The sequence below is a fragment of the Mus musculus genome, chromosome 16 (genome assembly GCF_000001635.26).
Source record: "Mus musculus strain C57BL/6J chromosome 16, GRCm38.p6 C57BL/6J".
Taxonomy (NCBI): Eukaryota; Metazoa; Chordata; class Mammalia; order Rodentia; family Muridae; genus Mus; species Mus musculus.
In genome coordinates this window covers 28,434,907-28,457,212 of record NC_000082.6, presented here as the reverse complement: position 1 = coordinate 28,457,212, position 22,306 = coordinate 28,434,907, and the positions used below count along the sequence as shown (strand labels likewise).

General features: G+C 42.6%; 1 protein-coding gene across 5 annotated transcripts in view; it reads left to right on the top strand.

Moving 5' to 3' along the window:
* The window catches only part of Fgf12 (fibroblast growth factor 12), a 595,461-nt gene that overhangs the window by 296,031 nt on the left and 277,124 nt on the right, over nt 1-22,306 (top strand). For 2 of the 5 annotated variants that reach the window (NM_183064.5, NM_001276420.1), the window contains exon 1: nt 11,138-12,220. The exons of the other annotated variants lie outside the window; for them this stretch is intronic. In NM_183064.5, coding sequence (NP_898887.1) covers nt 12,022-12,220 — 199 coding nt within the window. In that variant the 5' untranslated portion in view covers nt 11,138-12,021. Of the gene's footprint in view, nt 1-11,137; nt 12,221-22,306 lie in introns of those variants that run through there. 5 annotated transcript variants of the gene reach the window in all.

The window sequence follows — 22,306 nt, the reverse complement described above, 5'->3', positions numbered from 1 at the left end:
ATTCTTACCTGAGGAATACCAAATGGCTGAGAAGCACCTGAAAAAATGTTCAACATCCTTAATCATCAGAGAAATTCAAATCAAAACAACCCCGAGATTCCATCTCACACCAGTCAGAATGGCTAAGATCAAAAATTCAGGTGCCAGCAGATGCTGGCGAGGATGTGGAGAAAGAGGAACACCCCTTCATTTTTGGTGGGATTGCAAGCTTGTACAACCACTCTGGAAATCAGTCTGGCAGTTCCTCAGAAAATTGGAAATAGTACTACCGGAGGATCCTGCAATACCTCTTCTGGGTATATATCCAGAAGATGTTCCAACTGGTAAGAAGGACACATGCTCAACTATGTTTGTAGCAGCCTTCTTTATAATAGCCAGAAGCTATAAAGAACCCAGATGTCCCTCAACAGAGGAATGGATACAGAAAACGTGGTACATTTACACATTGGAGTACTACTCAGCTATTAAAAAGAATGGATTTATGAAATTCCTAGGCAAATGGATGGACCTGGAGGGCATCATCCTGAGTGAGGTAACCCAATCACAAAGGAACTCACACAATATGTACTCACTGATAAGTGGATATTATCCCAGAAACTTAGAATACCCAAGATACATGATACAATGTGCAAAACACATGAAACTCAAGAAGAACGAAGACCAACGTGTGGACTCTTTGCCCCTTCTTAGAATTGGGAACAAAACACCCATGGAAGGAGTTACAGAGACAAAATTTGGAGTAGAGAGGAAAGGATGGACCATCTAGAGACTGCCATACCCAGGGATCCATCCCATAATCAGCCTTCAAACACTTTCACCATTGCACACACTAGCAAGATTTTGCTGAAAGTACCCAGATATAGCTGTATCTTGTGAGGCTATGCAGGGGTCTAGCAAACACAGAAAAGGATGCTCACAGTCAGCTATTGGATGGATCACAGGGCCCCCAATGGAGGAGCTAGAGAAAGTACCCAAGGAGCTAAAGGGAACTGCAACCCTATAGGTGGAACAACAATATGAACTAACCAGTAACCCCCGGAGCCCGTGTCTCTAGCTGTATATGTATCAGAAGATGGCCTAGTTGGCCATCAGTGGAAAGAGAGGCCCATTGGTTGTGCAAGCTTTATATATGCCTCAGTATAGGGGAACGCCAGGGCCAAGAAGTGGGAGTGGGTGGGTAGGGGTGTTGGGGGGAGGGTATGGGGGACTTTTGGGATAGCATTAGAAATGTAAATGAGGAAAATACCTAATAAATTAAAAAAATTCAACAGAACAGAACAAACCTAAAATTGATTTGTGTGTATATACTTGTCAACTAACCTTAAACAAGGCTGCCATTAAAAGCAATGGATGAAAACTGTTAAGCTTGTCTCTAGTCATACAGAACTTTATTTGGTATTTTTCAGGGTATATTGGTGCAGAAATGGGCACTATTCTACGCAATACTGACTGAGAATGTAATTTTTTTGCAGGAATGCTTATTGCTATCATATCTTCTTTAAAATTTGATTCTATAGACTTAACTTACAATTTTAAGTGGGGGTAACTTTCAAAACGTTGCTCAGAAATGTGAATATCTTCTTCACTAGTGATAATTCTGATGCACCAAATTTCTCAGAAATGCAGTGAGTCATTGGAACTTGACCTTATTCCAAGATGGCTACACAGCCCTGGTCAGAGGAACTAGTTCTCTTGTACCAAGATGGTGGCATAACTTTCAGTGTTACACCGTCAATGTTTTGTTGGATTGTTTGTTTTGGTAGTTGAAAAACGTTTCCTTTCCAATCAGGTGCATGACAAAAATAAGCTTAGTATTGAACAAACCTCTGTGTCCACAGCACATGCATATATTTCTATATTAACTCGTGAGTTGGTGTAAAGGTAGGACTGAGATCTGAAGCCTCTGAGCCCTAGCCCAGTGTCATAGACTCCCTTCTCGTAAAAGAAAATGCCCCGTATGGGAAGAACCCTGCCTTCTTGTGGTAAGTTTCCACATGGTTCAAGTTAGAAAACATCAGATTTTTCTGAAATTATATAAAGACCCGTGATGATAACACAGTAAGTCTGAGATCAAAAGTTTTATCCCCGTCAACTGTAACTGCAGAGGAGTATTTATTTCCTAGTGAGGATTAGCTCATTGCTGAGCTACACTTTGGCTGCTTACCCTGTGCTTCCATGGCTCCCAGTGTGATGTGGAGCCTAGCCTGACTGTCACTACGGGCATGTGGCTTTATTACTGGCACACAAAATGGGATGAGCAGGCATGTTAGTGTAAGACTTTCTAAAGGCTGGTGGATAGCAGAGGTAATTATAACACAGAGTAATTTGCAAGCAACAACTAAATAACTTGTCTCTCTTCATAGTTTCTGCCCAATTTTGCTTAGAATAGGGCTCTTCCTTTGATAGACAATTTTGAATATGTGAGAATTTACTGAAATCCAGTTATATCTGCCAACCCCACTTCCTTGAGATTTTTACATATCTTCATAAACACAGAGTCCTTTTGATCTGATTTCTGAAACTTTCTTCTATTCTTGTAGGCAACAGCCATTTAACTCCCTAGAGTGGTGGGAGTTTATCTAGTGTTTATTCAGATAACATTATTAGAAGACAGGAGATAGGTGAAATGTCTTCCTAGATTTAAACCATTTCCCACTTTTATCAGCTGTGCAGTTCTTGCTTATTATAGCCACAGCTTAAATAATGCTATCGAAGAACACAGGCAACTCTGCTACTAATAAAAGCATGTCTAGGTGTTTCATTTGGGATAAAACTTAAACTACCCTTATTCATCTTAAACACTATTTTAAGTCACATTTAATTCAATACACTTACAAGTACCTAAAATGCTCAAAATATTATACAAGGGGTTTATAGTGACAAAGTTATTAATCATATTCTTGCAAATTCAACAACTAATTTTATCTAGAGAGCATATTTAAGACTTTTCTGCATTGGATTCAATTTTTCCTGAAGCCAAACTTTTAATTCTTGTTGTTAGCAAATAAAAGATGTTTCTGATTAATTCTCCTTCAATAGCCAGCTATTACTATTTCCTTATTTCTGCCCTTTTTAGGGAGGGGACAGGACTTCCAAAAAGAGAAAAGAAACACACTTTTCAAGTGCGATAGTGGTTAACATACTCAACCAAATGGGAGATAATTGTCTTGTTTACTTGTAATGAAGTCTCAAGTCTTTGATAACCAACTACAGCATATATGCACCCTGTAAAATGGATTGATGGGCTTGTGAGATCTCCACTAGGTGATTCAACAAACTGAAAGATTAATATCCTATTCAAAATCTTGCAAAACATTTTTTATTCTTTAAATACTCTTTCATGATTATCTTAGTCCTACTCCCTCCCCAACACATACACACCACTCATGCTTTCTGAACATCCCAGCATGACATGCCTCATTCTAACTGTTCATCCTCCATCACGCCACCATTTTTGACTTGATCTTTGGAGTTTCTGAAACATCCAGTTGTTGAAACAAGTGTTCTTCTGATGTCATTTTAAATATGCTGGGTTAGCATGGAAAGTGGGCACATGGGAGAACACTTCTGTATTAAACAGACAGGTGAGCAAGTGGCTAGAAATTTTGCTAGATGCTTTTTCTTTTTTCTCTTCTGGACTTAGTGAACATTTCCTTCTTTGCTTCTGCCACATTATAAAGGAAGCTCTCCAAATATTTTTAATTTTTATGATGAATAATTTTGCTTGGTTGAACAGGCTGACTTTGTGCTGGCTAGCAGAGGCTGCATCTCATCCACCTCTGCTCATTCGTTAACTCGGGCTTTTATTCACACATTTTCTGATTTTGAAATTGAATGCTTCAGCTTCAACATATTGCTTCAAGTTTTGAAACTTCCACATAATAGGCATTTCATAAAAGAATAAACTTAGGCTCTATCAACTAAACTAGCTTTGTTTGAAGACTAAATATTTACTCCAATGACATGCTTATCTTAACTTACATTTTATTTTTAGAGTTTTCAAAACCTAGGCCCAAGAATGGTTTTATCAATCATTTTGTACAAATTGTCATTAGATGCCTGGACATGGTTTTCTAAACCATTTGTATTTCAGTTACTTAAAAGAAAATCTTATTCTGTATCAAGCAAAATGTGTGAAAGAGTAGCAGGATTTTTCTGTAATTGTTTGCTATTTTTACAGTGCCCAGTGCTGTGTGCAACACAGAGGGCAAAAATATGATTTTAATATGATTTTTTGTAGTATGTTTCAAGTGTTAGTCATATGCTTTTTCAGCCAGAGACATTCCCTGGAAATTTGGGAACTAAAATTAGAAATGAGAGCAACCAGGAATGGCCTGTGGAGAGAGCATCTCAGAAAGGATGGGTGTCAGTATAAATATTAGAGTTGTCAAACCATTTTAAGGTCACTTTAATAGCATTGAAACCGCCAAAATTGGTTCATCAATTTATCTGATATCTCTGTCCCACTGCCTCATTAATCTATTCCCAATGCTATGGACATGGGTGTGAGCATGTTCCCCAATGTATATGTGTGTCTGAGGGAGAGGGAAAGGGAAGGAGGGAGGGAGGGAGAGACAGACAGAGACATAGAAAGATAGAGACTCAGAGAGACAGAGACAGAAACAGAAACAGAAATAGAACTGAAAAAGATAAGCCTGGATAAGAAGATTGTTAGAGCAGAAATCTGAGGTCAGATACATTCCCAGGCTACCAAATTTTAAGATCCATCAAATCAAGGCAGACAATCAAGGTATGTGGAAGAAACAAAATAATCCATTTGGGAATATGGAGGCAACCTTGAGTTTCTTTCTTTTTACAAAGAGTGAATATGTCACACTTCTCTTTGGGATGACTTACGTATCTATTGGACTTTATAAGACACATGAGGGCATGGATACATTTTATTGTATTAGTACCAGAGAGTGAACAAAAGGTTTAGAGCATACTGAGCATGTGCTCTTATACTGAGCTACAAACAAAGCTGTTGGATGGATGAATTAATGCCTTTATCTAGGGCTTTGGTGAATATTTGCTTTGCCAGAAACCTATCCTGAGTCTTACCAGCTAACAGGGATCTTCCCTTCTGTAGGTATCACCAGCACTGGGGCTGGGTGGCCTTCACTCCACCTGGGACAGAGGACAATCATGTATGTGTCCGAGTAGTGAGTAGTATGTAGGAACAGGAATGAAGGCAATGGAAAATTCATAATCAAGACTGGCAAAAACAAACCACCACTTTAGCTTTGCAACCCAGAGGATTGTAAGATGTAATGGCCCCAGAAGGACAGGGAATTAGGGTTGTTGCATCCATTTTGTCCACCATAACTTCAAAGTTATTCCTAAGACTGTAGTAGAGTCCAGAGTATGCAAATACATCAGGAGTCCTGGGTGTGGTCTCAGCGAGAGCAATGTAGACATGAAGGCCAGCAGGCCAGAGTGTGATATTAGATATTTATTGTGTGAGACTGAGAAGTCATTGGACTAAGTGCCCACTTACAAAAGGAGATTATGATTCCCTCGCTAACTCTAGCCAGGTGCTTCTTCAGTCTCAGTGAGAGAGCACACGGAAGAATGCTGTTTAACACTTCATAGCAAGGGTAGCTAGGTGTGCTGGTGCAAGCCTTTAATCCCAGCACTCAGGAGGCAGAGGCAGGTGGATCTCTATGTATGAGCCTCGTCTGGTCTACAGAGTGAGTTCCAGGACAACCAGGGCGACACAAAGAAATCTTGTCTCAGAAAAGCAATAACAAAAGCAAACAAAACAAAAAAAAAAGAAGTAAAGAAGAAAGAACTATAAGGGTAACAGAAGTAGCAATTTCATGATTATTATTAATGACATTCTATTTTTATTAGTGCACAATATCAAAATTATGGTTAAAGAAAACCTTTGAAAATGAACAAATTTGTATTCTACAAACTCTTAGCTGTGTGTCCTAAGTTAAGAGCTTGACCTTTCTGTGTCCAGTTTCTTCATTATGACCAGCCCACCTTAGAGGATTGTCAAGTGTCCATAGCTGTGATGCATTTAGGGGTGTTCAAGAAACTTACCACTAATATTCATAATTAAAAGAGGCATGCTTTGAAACTTGAACATTTCTCTTTTTAAGCAGCAAAGACATTACTCTTCCTCTGTCCTCAACAGAAGTGAAATATATCCTTTTCTCATTTTGAGAAATGTCTAAAAGAGACACTCACATACAAAGACTCATTCCATTGTTGAATTGTTGAATAAAGATCTAAGAATGAACTTGCTACAGAAAGAAACTCGTGAGTTATTAGAAAGTACTTACTTATATTGCTTTGGCCAACTTACTTTAATTGACCATCTGACAGAGTGAAGGGACTTTAAGTACAGGGACTGTACTAGACAAATGCTTGGAGACAAGCTTTGCTATCCAACAAGCCTGTTATGGTTAAGACCAATTAGTCCACATTCCTGAACTTTGAGTCAAAGGGCTGGTCTCCTAGACAGATGGTGGATGTGCAGAGATGGGCCTCTGTGTTTCCAACAGACAAAGACACTGGCTCTGTTTTACAGATGAAAACTATCTCTGCCATTGCAAAGTTAATCACTCACTCCATGTAGATTTCCAGTCTCCATTAAATACTTTATGTCTGGGAGTGAGTGATGATGTGTGCGGCTCACAAAGTACCATTTCTTGTTCTGAGAGGTCTATATTTTATAGCAGGGTCTTGATTCAAATGGACATCTAAAGGGTAGTTCTCTCTCTCTCTCTCTCTCTCTCTCTCTCTCTCTCTCTCTCACACACACACACACACACACACACACACACACTGTACATTACTGTTATAGTCTGCGGTATTCTGTGACCTTGGTTTAATACTTCAAGTGTTGATCTCATCTAACTGTGCTACAGCTGTGGTTCTAATAGGTTGATTAGTTCATCCAGTAGCTTACTTCAAATGCATGATTAAGAGCCCAAAATGGACATGGTGGCATGGACTTGAAGTTAGTTGAGGGTAAGGAGATTGTAAACATGTATAGAACGATGGTTTTCAACCCGTTGGATGGTCATGACCCCTTGGAGGGGTTGACATACTCCTTCAGAGGGGTCACATATTAGATATCCTGCATATCAGACATTTACATTATGATTCATAACAGTAGCAAAATTACAGCTACGAAGTAGCAACGGGAAGAAATTTATGGTTGGGGTGATCATAACAAGAGGTTTGTATCCAAGTCTTAGGAAGGCTGAAGACCACAGGTATACAATTCCCTTTAGTTACTGACACTGTATCCTGAACACCAGGTGCACTGAATAGAGTGTTTAAAATGGACATGTGAGGTAATTCTAGTTTGATTTGGGAGTTGGAAGATTTGGCCTGTGAGCAAGCCAAAGACAATTAAATCTGCATTTTTTTAAATTTTAAAATATGCAGATGACTAATACTGTCTATATTTTGTTTGACTGGAGGTAAGAGATATAAATATAGCTATATAAGAATCCTTCTGATGTGTATTTGGCAACTTACTCCAAACTAAAACTTTTCCTACTCATGTCTTCAAAATTGGAAAGGGACATTCTTCATTTATCCCAAGAAAGATAGAAGAAGAAAAAAAAATCAAGATTTGTATAGGTCTGAGCTCTCACAACCATTAGCAATCTTCCCATGCACAGATGAGAGCGATTGAACATATCCTCGGAAGCAGTGGGGGAAGATTTTAATTCAGTGAACCAGATAGGAAAGCTTTGAATTAATTCATGAAAACCCGATTTACATCTATCTTCTGAGTTTAGCCTCCATGAACCTAGGACCTATATTTTTTTTCCAGATTTCTGTATATTGTTCTTTCTGTTGAGGAAGTGGAGCATATTGTAGTGCTGAGGAAACATTTTAGGACCAAATAGCTAAAATGTATCAACAGTAGCCGAAACACAAGGTGAAAAGAGTCAAGTCTTTGTCTTTTCCTGGAAACTTAAACATTCCATTCTAATAGAGATCTAAGACTAAGCCAGTGTGTATCTCGGAAACCTGGTGTTGATTAGTCTTTAGTGCCAAAGTTGATAATGATGTTTCAAGATGTCTTTTGAATAGAAAGAGCTGTTTTTTTATCTCTTCTTCTTCTGTCTTCTTCCACAAGTTGTCTTTGCTTTTACATGTGTCCCCTTCTCTATGTGCACCCTGACATCCCACAGACTTTAATAAGTAAAGCTTTGGGAAGACAAGCCTCTTCACAGTCCTGTTTGAAGGGAGAGGGAGTGTAGTCTAGAGAAATGTAATCAATTTTGAGGGTCTTGCTCTTTTCTTCAGAACTATCTGTCTGTATTACATGTATACAATAAATGGCCATATTTTGAGACCAAGAGGAGTTTTTAAGGATTTCAATGTATGAGCCTCAGTTATAGAGATTTCTGCTTCATATTCTCAGAGATTCTCGTAGGGAATCCACATTTTTAGAGCAAGCATCTCAGGTGAATCACACACATCCAAACACCTCCATCCACCCTTCCTTCCACTTATTCGGCGTTTTCTTGTTGTCAAAATGCTTAGGTGCGTATGTTCTGTTCTGGGCTGTAGATGGGAACAATTATCTTCATTGTAGGGATGAAAGAGACCAAGTTCAGTTGATTTCCCTAGGTCCTCATTATAAATTGTCCTCTTCTTCACTCCTCTTGAGATTCCCCTTAGATGATCTTTTGTGTGTATGTGTGTGTCTGCATTTGGGTGTTGATTTGCAAAAGACTGCACCCCACCCCTACCTCCAAGCCAGCCAGTACTATCTGTGCCTGCCTTGCTGAAAAATGAGGCAAGTCTTTCTGTATCCAAGGAAGGAAAATAATTTTATTTGTGGAAATTGAACACTTCCCTAATTGACTGTGTTGCCAATTGATTTCAAGCAATCCCTTTTGTCTTGTCAGATGTACTCTGGAGTGTGCACCCCGTTCATCCGTCTTGATCTGTGTTGTTCAAATTCCAGGAATGAATCCATCATCCCTGTCCAGGCAAACTGAACAGCTGCAAGGCTTGTGCTCTCCCCATTGGCCATTGAGAGCCCCCTCCCCTCTACTGTCTGTCACACCAGCCCCTGTCTGCCAGTCTTTGCCAGTAGTCAGTTAGGCCATACATTTGATCCTGGGCAATGTTGGCTTGTCAGACTCACACACCTCTGTCCTTCTCCTTGCCCAGTAAATCTCAAGTAGGCCAGCAAATTTGTACTCACATTTAGACCTGCATTCCTAGCGAGTCTGGCCCCGAGTCTGGCCCCATTTTTAGCAGTCTGCAGGATGGTTTCTTCCCCAACATCGTAGAAAATTCCTAGTATATACCTATCTCTGTTTGGAAATCACAGGGTGAAGAGAGGGTAGTGCTATTTGAAGTCTAGTTGAAGAGAAAAAACCCAACATGACTAAAGGCCACTCCCAGATCATAGCTTGAACCAAGGGGGAATATAGGTTTTCAGAATCTCTAATGCTGGGTTTTCTTGGACGACTTCTGTTTCTCTATCAGGAGCATGGCAAGCATTTCTGAAGACAAGAATGTGCTCCAATGCTGTAGTTCACTGTCCTTGCTTGTAACTGTAACCCCATTCACTCTCAAGGCAGGTTGCCCACAAGACCTTTCTAGGCATAGAGTCTCCTTTCTAGCTTTCCAGACAGTAATAAGATATCTAGGTCCCAAAGAGATGGACACACACTTTCCTGTTCCAAAATGTGATGGCGGTGGGGGTGTGTGTGCAGTATGGGAGACCGGGAGGTCATTGCTACTTTATCCAGTGTGCACTTCCTTCCTGGAGAATGCTACATGCTTCTGGTCACTGGCGAGGGGGCAGATGGCACCTCTGTTTCCTGCACCATTCTCTTCTCTGCTCACCCAGGGTCCTTCAACAAGCCAGTGGATGTGTGTGCTTCTCTTGGGGGTGGGGGGTGGGGTGGGTAGGGACTGGACACAGCAGACCCAGGCTGCAGTTCCCTCACTCTGCCTCTGTGAATTTCTCATCCAAACCTCAATCACGTAGGATTGCGTAGAGAGGAGAAAAGGGGAGAGACAGAGACAGAGAGGGGGGAGAAGGGTGTCGGGGGGGGGGGTGGAGGAAGGAGAGAGTCTGGGAGCAGTGGGCGCGAGAAAAGGGAGCAAGACTCAAGCGCGGCTCTTTCCAGCTCTCCACAAGCCCAGCCCCTAATTCAGTCCCACCAGGAAAGCTTCCCAGCTCCTTAAGAGCCAGAGTAACTCCAACCTCTGCTTGCTCCCTGTCCCACTCGCCTTCTCAGAGGCTGCTGTCGGCTCTGCCTGGAGTTTCCTGCGGAGCTAGCGCTTTGGGGGAGACAGCCCGCGGCGGCGCCCCGAGCTTCTGCCCATGAATGGGACTCCGCCCTGAGCGCCCCCTCCCGGTCTAGGGGAGGCGGCGGGGGGCGCCCCGCGATCCCGCGGCTCCCAGCCGCCGCCAGCGCAGCAAGTTGGGCTAGTTGGTGGCCGCCGGCACCTGCCTCCTGTCCCCGGCCCCAGAGTCCGCTCCCGGCCCGGGGAGTCCAGGTGGCACGCGCGGCTACCTCCCGCAGTCTCCCAGGGCGGCCTAGGGAACCTGCCTGCGCCCGGGCACCAGACCATGGTGGGCAGCTGCGACCCAGAGCCGCAGCCGCCGCGAGCCGACGTCGCCCTCCACCAGCCCCCGCCCCACCCGAGCGGACGCGCGGGGGCTCGCAGCGCGCGGTCACTTCCTTCCACGGCCGGGATGGGCGGCGCGGGACCGAGCGAGCGGCCCAGCGGCGGCCGGGTAACCCCTATCTGAGCTGCGGCCGGGAGCTGTCGACCGCCGGGGCGTGTGAGCCTGGGGTCCCGGAGGCGCGGCGATGACCTGATCCCAAGTCCGCCAGGGCGCCCGTCCCTCGCTGCCCAGGTCGCTCGGAGCCTGTGCGGAGACCGGCTTGGTGCGGCGGCTCGGGCGCACGGTGGCAGGGAGCTCCGGTGAAAGGCGTGTGGGCGCCGAGCTGGGGAGGACACCTTCGGCAGCTTTGCCTTTGGAGGGGCTTCTGTAAACTACTGAGTCATTCCAGATTTAGGATTTCCTAAATAATCACCAACTGTGCCCGTCTCATGCCGGAACGCAGGCAGTGAGAGCGGGAGCGCCTGCTCTCGGGACCCCGCGGATCCCCGGGGTGCTTGGCCCTCGAGGATCTCCCTCTCTCCCTCCCCCTCCCTCGTCTCCCGCTCTCTTTGCAGTGCTGCTGGAGGAGAGGCGCGCTCACCGCAGCTGGAAACAGCTGCACCCCCCCTCCCGCCCCGCCCCGCGCCCCTACCCCGAGTCTGGTTAACCGCTCCCACTTCTCGCCTCTTGGAATTCTAGAAGTGGGGGTGCCGGCCCCCGGAGAACCGCAGCCGGTGCGATGCATTTCGTAGACCTCACCCAGCTGGGACGGACCTCCTAATCTTCAGAACCGCGGGCCACAGGGAGTTAAATTGCTGCCTTCCTCTTCTCTGTCGCGGTTGGTGGTTCGTTTTCTAAAGGAACGTTTTATTCACTTTTTACTATATATATTTTTAAGCTGGGGGCTCGCTTCTAGCCTCGGTCCAGACTCTGCCTTGTAAACGGGTTTCTATGTATATATGTGTAGGTATACTTTGGACACCTTACAACGCTTGCGCCTCTCCAACCGGGGCACAGCTTGTTATTTTGGACATCTTTTCCCCCCTTTCCACTTGGTACCCTGAACGCAGTGTGACCAAACTCCCTACTGCCCTTTGGACGTGGATCGCTTTGGGGTGCAAGTTTGGGGTGCAAACGTCTACTTCGCAAGAAGGCCTGGGACCGCCCCGCCCCCGCCGCCAGTGGTTGGGGAAGTTTACATCCGGATTTTCACACGTTTTGTTGCCACTGCCCAGACTCTGACTAACCTTGTGGGCTCCAGGTTTTCGATACTGCAACCTCCTCAAATATTAGCACTGCCTCCCCGCGCCTGTCCTATTCCTCCAGGCCCCCGAGGTCCTGCCCTCATCCCGGCGGAGCAGGAACCCGAGGGCGCAGTGGAGCCCGGGGCCTCGGGCCCGCGCTGAGCAGCTATGGCTGCGGCGATAGCCAGCTCCTTGATCCGGCAGAAGCGGCAGGCGAGGGAGTCCAACAGCGACCGGGTGTCGGCCTCCAAGCGCCGCTCCAGCCCCAGCAAAGACGGGCGCTCCCTGTGTGAGAGGCACGTCCTCGGGGTGTTCAGCAAAGTGCGCTTCTGCAGCGGCCGCAAGAGGCCAGTGAGGCGGAGACCAGGTTAGTAGCAGTCAAATCAGTGGGCTCCCCAGAGGCTGACGCCCCCCATCCCCTTCCTTCAAAGCTTCTGGGAATTGCTCATGGATGGGAATCAGAATTCCTTTCTTCCATGCTGGCCCACCTTCTTTCAACAACCCTGTGTCAGTTAATAGCTTGTCCCATATTCGGGAAAACACTTTCTGCTTTCATCCACCGACAGTCTAGTATGAGGGTCACTTGTATAGGTGCATCTGGGTTCCTTTATCTGGTAAAGCCCTGGAGGGCACTAGTTCGTTCGATTGTTCGTTCTTTCATTCATCCATTCATTCACGCGCCACCCATTGTTCTACCCACCCCTCCATCTACCTACAGAGTAGTCATACTACCTACGGAGAGTATGAAAACAAATAAAGGTCTTTATACTCCTCATAACCACATAAGACAGTGATTATGAATTATAATAGATACCAGATGAACTTAATATCATTTGATTTGCTCTGCCTTCAACAAGCACGTGGGTTTTTTGCCTTTTAATACATCTCACTTTCCCAACTTTCCATGTTCTCACATTCATCCACTTCTACACAGAACCCCTTTCTTATTCTTCCAACCAGTTGATAGTTACCATCGGCCTCTTACAAAGTTTACTGTCCACTTACTATTATCTGCATTTCAGCTTTTGAGATACTAAGTCAACACCATGGTATCTGCAGCTTGGTCCCAGGGAGTGTAAAGAAAATTTGACTTATCAGACATTTCTTTGTCACAATCTGAAACTGATTCTGCTTCCGCAGCCTTGGGTTCAAATAGTTCATCATATGTCGTTATTTACAGAAGGAAACTGAGTGCCAGCAAATCACCAGAATCCTTGCTTTTCTCGGGTCCTTGATCCTTTGGGTGTGGCTGCGAGTCACTTGCAATCTGAGACAGCCTCAGTCCTGATAGCTGAAGTATAAAGATGGGTTGAGGAAGGAGCCTCTCCTGGCATGAGTTGACTACCTTAAGCCTGTTAGCAACTCCAACTCTGCTGTTCTCTTTGAGTTCCACACACTCAAGTGTGTAGGTTAGATTCAAGTGGGACTCAGAGTAAGCTACGATTTTGAGAGTAAGCCTTGGGAGGGAAAGACACTTTACTTTATTTTCCCTTAACGTTTCGTGGCATTTGTCACCTTAGTCACCCCCTTGGTGGCTCATTTTCATAGTCTCTGATGGCTGCAAAGCTGCAGACTCCGGGAGTAAACAAAACTCATGTTGATCTGGATTCACAAGCTGTTGAAGTCTTTCCTTCTTACACCCAGTTAATAATGCCTTTATGTCTGGCAAAGTGAAGCTCAAAGCTAAAGAATTATCTCAGCATACTGACTATTCTTTTTAAAGGGAAATATAAATCCTTCACTCCATTGAATGGGATCCTTTGGGACCCTCCTCTTAGGGCTTATGTAGTCTGCAAGGAACTCCAAGACCCCAAACCCAATGTGACTCGCATACTCAGTCCCTAGAGTAGTTGTTACATTGTGTTTAGGATAGTGATGTCATATTTATGGGTGATCCTACTCAGCCTTCTCAGATAACAAGACAGCAAAAGTATGAAGCTGGTCTGGTCATAACTCTGAATGGATGAGATAAACTCATATGTTTGTGGAAGTTTACATGACTTCGTTTTTCCTCGGGAAGGAGGAACTGTGTATTGTTTCCTGAGGCCATTTCCTTAGTGTCGTATTAGAAAACAGGGGATTATCTGGGTTTATTGTTTCCTTTGGTGATTATTTAATATGCTTCTCTTGTTCACACACTCAATGCTCATCTTCAGGATCCTAAATGGTAACTTCTTTTAGCTAAAGTGTCACATGATGACCAAACAGAAAGATAGTAGGAGTTGCTAAGGCATTCCTAGTACAAGGACACCAAGAGTGAATTCCTATATGGAAAAGCTTCAGTCTATTCCAACGCTTACTTAGTTCTGAAGAACAGGGGTGTGGGGCGTGGAAAAGCTTTTAGGGAAGACGATAGTTGTGCTATTAATGTTACTAAAAAAGCCAAATAATTAATCTGTTGATTTTATGTCAGCAAACATGATTCACATAGCATGACATGAGGCTATTTATAGAGAGATAGCACCTTCCACATTTCAATTCCGCAGAGGATTCTTTAGTGGATTGAGGGGAAATTGCTCAACACGAAAAGAGGTGATCTGTTTCCTGTTTTGTAACTACTTTGATTCTCATAGTCACCTAATATTTGAGTTATTTTTCAAAAACCATTCATACTCCAAGCCACAGCCTTCGGGACTGCAAACTGAGCCATAAATGGGAACAGGTTGAAGGGGAATAACTTGCCGTAGTAAGGGATTTCTGCCCCGAGACACACACTCCAGTGATCAGACTTTCTAGGAGAGTTCTGCTGAGGCAGTGAGTGTAAACTAGCTATGGAGTGGGAAAGGCCTTGGTGGTGGTTCTGATTTCAGGGCAGACACAACGAGCATCTCTCAGTCTCTTTTCTTAGCTCACTGAGTTCTAGAGCCTCACAAACACATCACAAATCTGAGAATACTCACACTATAAAATTCTGCTTTCAAAAGCACAGAAACACAAAATGAACACACGGGAACTGGCCAGGAAGCAAGACATCATAGGGCCGTAGAGCACACCCATGCTTCGAGTGAGCTGTCTCTCCATCACAAAACTTGATTTGAAGAGATGAGAAACACAAGGACTATAGACAGCATGTGGTTTATCTGTGATGTTACACAACTGAAGGATGACAAAATTGGGACTGGAAGCGGATTCACCCCACCCCTTTGCTTGCTCTATTTGCAGTATGACATAAAAAAAAAAAAAAAGCAGGAGAAGTGGGTGTCTGCTGTCAACTGATGGAAATGGTTTTGTATTTTTCAACTGTTAGAGATTGGTAGTACTGGTGGGATTATCCATCTTATGTTACAATTAGAATGCTTAGTGTAGAAGAGGTTACTTTTACCAAATCTCTGAAACTATCATAAACCTATTGCCAGCTTGCATCTCAGAAGTAAAAGTGATAGTGAAAGCCTGTAACTAGCCCAACTCCTGTTACCATCTTAGCCACTGTGTGGGTTGCAGTTCTTTGAAAATGAAATGTTGGAGACCCTAAAATCACATGCTGTCTGAAGCTAGTGAACCATGAGAAAGCCTTTAGAACATTTCTGTCCTCTCACTTTCTAATAGAGATGTGTGATGGTCATTACCTGAGGCATTCCTTTTGTGGGAAGCACCTGCATGAGCCAAACTTGCTTCAGTGCTTTCTTAAATGGAGGGTGTATTTAATTTACTGCACTCCGGCATTTAGCCCACCCATATACATGCGTTATTATGCACAACCTTTGTTTTGTTTTCAGTCTCAAATATTTCACCTGTGACTCCATAGTCACGGAGAGCAGTCCCCACTGAGAAGAGAAAGATACTGGGAGAATTGCTGACAGAGATTTGCTGTCAGAGTGGACAAGGTGCACGGGAGTCATCTAGGGTCATTCTCATTTTGCAAATGGCAGACTCTCTGTAGAGTACAGAGGAACTAGAGAGACCTAAAATCTGTGTGATTTAAGTCAAATCTGTGCATTTTGCTGTTGCTAATGCGTCTCTGTGTAATTTAGTCCCTTCCCTTAAGCTATTAAACAAAACCACCAATGAGGAAAATTCCCTCATCTAAAGTGCATGGAAAGGTTTCCCTAATTAAAGCACTCTGCCGTCTCCACCATCTCCCTTTTTAAAAATGATGTAGTATGATTCCAGCTATAATAAAATAAATCAGAGAAGCAATTGTAATTTTACCAAGTTTTGTTGATTTTATTTCTCATTTTTTTCTCTCATAAAATTATAAGCTGTTTATAATATTTCAGTGTTCTTCTAGCTCCCTCTGGCAGATGTTTAAAATAGTATGTAACAGCATACTCATTCAACATGTTACTATCAAACTTGCCAAAATGCCTAAAAATATCCTTTCATGCGAAGGAAGAAAGCGTCACAAAAAACAGTCTTTAAGAAGAAATATGTACCCAAAGGTGGAAGAATGCTTATTTTGGGGGGTCTACAGAAGGGAAAGTATATGTTTACAAACTGAAGAACTTCTGGTCCTACATTTGAGGTTTTACATTTATAGCAAATACCTTTACTGCGTTCTTTCTCTCACATGACTTATGTCTGAAATACAAAATTAGTCTAATCAGATGATATTTAACTTGATGTTTGTTTAAAAAAACATATCACTACCCAGTCACAAACTACAGTGAGACAAATTTTTTGTTTTAGCAAACATCTTACAGTTTAAAGTGATGTTTAGTGCTTTTCTAAATCCCACCTCTCTATGGCCCAGAAGTCTCACCAGCAATTGGTACCCCAAGTGTAAGGACATTGTAAAAGGGTCGCTACTGTGATCTCTTGATTTCTTTCATCCCACAGAGATCTCATCAAGCCCTAACACGGGATTAAGCCTTTAAAGTTTTAATGAAGTTGATATTCTCGAACAGAATTAGGAAAAACAATTTGCAGGAAATGAAGCAGTCTCTGTAGTTGAGAAAGCACTAGGAATATTTTTAGATCTTTAGAAACAAGGGTTTTGTCTCATAAATCTGGAGTTTAAGAAATACTCTTAGGCTTGATAGCACAGTGCTATATTGTTCTATTCCTGGTGATCGTGTCTTTGTTGCATTTATATTTCTGTGCCATGTGAATCATAATCGATTGCTCTTCCCTGTTCCTCCAGGGCTTCATCTTAAGGGTTGCCTTTGCTTTGGTTTGTCCCTTTGGAATTATTACAGACTTTGAGCTGCCCCTCCCCACCCCACCCCACCCCAGCACAGCCTTCTTAGACAGGAGACTATCCTTACTATGCCACTTTTGCCCTTAGCTAATGGCTTGCTCCTAGATCTATAGAACTTTTTTTTTTTTTCAAAAGAAACACCATGTTCACAGGGCTCAGCTTCCAAAGCCATCTCCCAAGAGCCTGTGGGAAGCCGGGTCTTTGTGGTCAAATGCCTTTAAAATAACTAGATATAATAAATGTTTATTTCATTTTGTTGAGACAGGGTCTTACTATGTAGTTCTGGCTGTTCTCAAACTCATATAAATCTTCCTGCCTCTGCCTTCCTAGTGCTGGAAGTAAAGTCATGCACCATTGTGCCTGACACTATAGTAAACACTCTAATAATAACTTGCATGGCTTTGAGATAGTGTTATTCTAATCTTTTTAGCACTCCACGGAGCAATTCCTCCATTGTAGAAAACAGAATACTACATTGAATGTCCTAGAGAGACGAGTTCTAGCTACTGCAATCAGAAAATGACTAAGTCATCAGTCAGCCATATTGCTTTTTATGTGCTACCACACTGGGTTAGGAAGCCCTGGTTCTGAATAACTTAATTGTTTGGAAGTGGGAAAAATTACTGTGGGGAGAACCTCCATAAGAGATCAAGAAGAATAGAGTGTGATTGTGTGTCTTCTTTGTTCTGTGCCCCGTGTGTGATCTAAAGTCCCCAAGGAAGACAGGTGAAGTGGAAAAGCTGATGGGGATCTTCTGGGTTGAGAAGGCATCCCAAGGCTGTCTTGCTCTGGGCCAGGCTCCTGGATGGGATTCCCTTTGCATGTCAGGAGCCTCTGAGACATCAACTCATGCCCCAGGGGGCAGCAGAGGATCCTCAGGGAGACTGGAGCCCAGTGGGCAGACCTTCTTGAGTGTAAACATAAACACTTGCTTCAGAAGTTTCTCAGATGTTTTCCACAGCCATGTGGTTAATGCAGACTTCAGCAGAGACCTGCAGGATCATTTACTTAGTCTTTCTTCTCAGTTCTCATTGAGGCCACCATTTAACAGACATCAGAACCATTAAACAATGCGACCTGTGGAGTGAAACCTCCATATGAGTTCTGGACAAGTTATTTTAAAGGCCCTTAAGTATGCTTGCTTATTAATCCCTTTGAGTCTCATTTTACCAAATGTAAAATGGAGACATTCTCTCTAGTATTTAGTCATGTCATACCTGTTTCCAGGAGTTCTAAACGATGAGATAAATAGAAAGAGGCAGAAGACTGAGACCATTCAAGGCAGAGGAGAGCAACTGCCTTAGTTCCTTGGGAGAAGGGAAGAGGATGAGAACAGTGAGATTCCACGAGACGAGAGAGTCTGCAAGGCCCAGGCTCTACAGGGCCCTGAAAACCCAGCAAAGACTTTGTGATTTGCACTTTAGCGGGGCACTCTGGTCTTGGAGAAGAGAATGGACACAAGGGATCTTGAATGGAACCCAACAAGTAGGCAGGCAGCGAGGACTTAAGCCTAGGCCAGCAGTTATCAGAAAGTGCTAGTAGAGGACTTCTGGGGGTGTCTTGAAAAACTTCCCTGTTCACAAAGGCAAATATTTGCACACACACCCGGCTGCATATTTTGATTTTTGAGTCCTGAATGTTTTCATGGTTTTCTCAAGGGACTACTTGATAAGTATCCAATCATATGATGCTCTACTGCTACAACCATGTGTTGCAGTAGGGCCAGCTTATCTTGATATGCTTTCAACTGCCACATTGTACAGGAAGAAACTGAGCTCAACAGAGGTTTGAGAATTAAGCTACCTCTGTTAGTGTGATTTCCAATGTGCTTACAAGTTACACTTTTCACTAACAAGTTAAAATATATAGTTATATTAAGTGAGTTTGACCTAACCTCATTGGTCTATATATGGTCAAACAACATTGAAAAGGTGCTCTTTGTAATGGTTACTTATTTGTCTGTTACTTGTCATTAATCAGTGGGTTTATATGTATTTATATGTCCCTTAGACTCCTAGCTTCTAGCCATAGGTACATTAATAGCACATTAATGCCTCTTAGTTAGAGTTCAAGTATGTATAGTTCTTTGGTTTTTAGAAAGTATTTATTTCTTTTATTTTAAGTGGATATGGGTGGCCTGAGTATGTGTGTGTGTGTGTGTGTGTGTGTGTGTGTGTGTGTGTGTGTGTGTGTGTGTGTGTGTCAAGTGTACCATATGTGTGCTAGAGCCCATGAAGGTCAGGAGAGGACTTGGATCCTTTGGAACTGGAATATGTGGGTGGTTGTAAGCCACTATGGGACCAAGCTCTGGCCTTTTGTAAGAGCAGAAACTGCTCTCTTAACCACGGAGTCTTCTCTCCAGCCTGCTCAGGGAAGAATGGGTTCCCATTTCCCACATTGCAAGACCCTGCAAGTAAGTGCCTCCAACTTTGTAGTACCAGTTAGAGTCTAGGTTTGGATTTAGATTTGCTTTTCATCATCTAGAGCTAATTCTGCTCTGCAAGTGATGGAAATCAACCTTGATTTTCTTCTTTGAAAGCAAGAAGCGAAGCTAAAGATCTGTTTGCCTGGGAAGGCATCAACTCTAGTTCATTTCTCCACAGGAGAAAAACCACTCGTGACTGGAGCTATAAACCATGAGTCTTCTCCTTGCTTATTAGGAAGAACAGAAGCTATTTTGCTAGGGCACTGTTTTGTGCCCACCTTGTATTAATTACCTGTGATTTCCTAGCAGAGATAACTTTGTCTAAAATATCAGTCTTTATTTGTTCTGATTTCAACTGGGGCCCATTCTGTCTCATTGAGGGTTTGAAATGAAATTAAGTGCTATAGTGTCTGCTGTATTTTATAAGCTAAGGTCAAATGAGATTGAAATGAAGCACAGAAAAGATTCACTAGAGAAATCCTAGGATCTCATATAAGTTGTTATAAAGAGGGAACAATAGATGAAACTAGCCAGAAAAAGTTTTTTACTTTTATTGTGTTTGTCACTTAAGTATTGTATTTTAATTCAGGGAATCTAGATGGTGAACCAGATAATCTTACAGTGGCCCGTATCAGAATCTATTTACCAAATAGATGATCGAGAAATAAAATTTAAGGACTCAAACTCAGGTCTGTGTACAAATTGCCTGGCGAGAACACGAGTTGATTCCATTTGAGGGAAAATATCCCTAGCTGTCCCACACACATAGTATTCATTCAGTGATGTCATATCCTTAAAAAGAGCACAAAATGTCACCCCAGGGAGCTGGGAGAAAGTTTTCTATGCCTGAATAACAATAAAAACTGTTAAGGGGTAAAGAGAGCCTCTACTTCTAAGGAAACTCAAATCTCCTTTGGACAGAAATAGGACTGTTGTCATGTTTTGTTGTTCAAGAGGACCGAGCTGGGTCGTTGCCATCAAAGTGCAGTGGTGAAGAAGCAGAAAATGGTATGAGAGTGATCATTCTGAATCTTCAAATTTTAGGAAAGGGAACTGTGTAGATAGCCCTGTTTTCACAGGACATTTCTCGGAGAGGTTCTTATACTCTAGAGTACTTTAGAGTAGAAGGAAATTCCAATTGTTCACCTCCTGGTCTCCCCGTTCTTTCTTGTAAGGTCCTGGGCTATTATATTCTGTAGCTTTTTCTCAGATAAGGAGGTGTCAAGCATGTGTGTCCACATCTGCTTCCACATCCTACAGCTTGCTGCTGGCTTCTCTTGAGCCGTTGGGTATATCCTGTGAGGTCTGGAGAGCAGCAAATGCTCCATTATTGGATTCCATGCAGGTATCTGAAATTCTGATAGAAAACTCTCTTTTGGAAATGGCAATTTAGTTAGAACTTTTGCCTGAGGCGATGATATATCCATCATATTCTTGAGGATGCCTAAGACTTGGGATGTCTACTTATCCTGGTATAGGATTTAAAGATTTTGTGCCTTTAAATTATAAAACACTTGAAGTTATTGCAGTTAACACAGTCATCTCATTGGAGAGGCATGAGTAAATTAACAAATGCAAATGAGAAGTGGTAAAGAAAGAATTTAAGCTCACCCAAATTCTATCCCTCCTTGCAATACCACAGATATCTCTGGCACCATTGCTTAATGCTGGAAGTGAAATATATGTACTTGTTAGTGAGAACTGTTCTTGAAGAGTGATAATCAAGTTACTAGCCAGACACTTGCTGAGTTTCCTTGTGCCATGTAGTATAGTAATATAGAACTAACCAGAAAGTCTTTTTAACAAGGAAATATATGATTAAGATTCATTAACTCTTACTGGGTGTGGATTCCCGAATGCTGTCTACTTTCATCATGTTCTTTTAGAAAGTTTCTTCTTGAATAACTATATTTTAAAAGTAATTATTTAATAGAATCTGTCCTTTAAAAATACATGCCTAGCTGATCATACAGCTTTATCAATGTGCATTATCAAGTCGTTCTCCATCTTTGCCATGAACTTCTTTAGCCAATGGCATCTTCTTTACTATCGTAAAACAATGTTTTCATCCATCTGTTTCAGGCCTTCAGTTTATAGCTGTTTATTACCTGTGTGGGGGTACAGTTAACCTCTATATCCATCTTTTATTTATCCAGACACCGCTCTCTTGCTTTTATCCACTCTGCTGTAGCACTGCCATTATTCCAAGCTCAGCTTAACTCCCATCTCTCTGCCAGATCTTTTGAGTTCCTCCCAGGTGGAATGAATCACTTCCTGCCAAGGCTTTGTACCTATCTTATTTGGAGATCTTTCTGCCTTATGTTGTAATTATTGTATAAGTAATACCTCTGCCACTGGAGTGTGGGTTCCTGGCTGGTAAGAATTCTAGCACATCAAACTTTCTTAGAAGGTGGTCAGAAATACCTTTCCAAACAAAAGTAACTCTATTAATGACTCATCTGCTCATAGAATCAGTACTAGTTAAATTTTAAGGATTTTTTCCATAAACAGGAAAATTTTGGATAAGAAAGAAAATAACCACTTGAGCCTAATATTAATTCTTCTTCATTTAATATTAAAATAGCAAAATATCATTGATGTAGCTAATAAATAATGCTTGGAGCCTCATGTCTACCCTTCTGCTTCAACTCAACCTTTGTGACTACTCACCTCATTTATATTTCACAAGTTTCTGTCACACACTTCCTTTTTATCAAGAGTAACTACTTCAGGAGAAGGCAGTGTCTATGGGGATACAGAAGGACCATCCTTACACTGTTTATGTGTTTGACCCAGGAACTGAGGGACTACTAATGGATCCAGTTTAGAAAAAGGCCCATCTTAATTTTGTCTGTCTTTGTGTTCTTAATGTTGGGTTAATGAGGAATAGC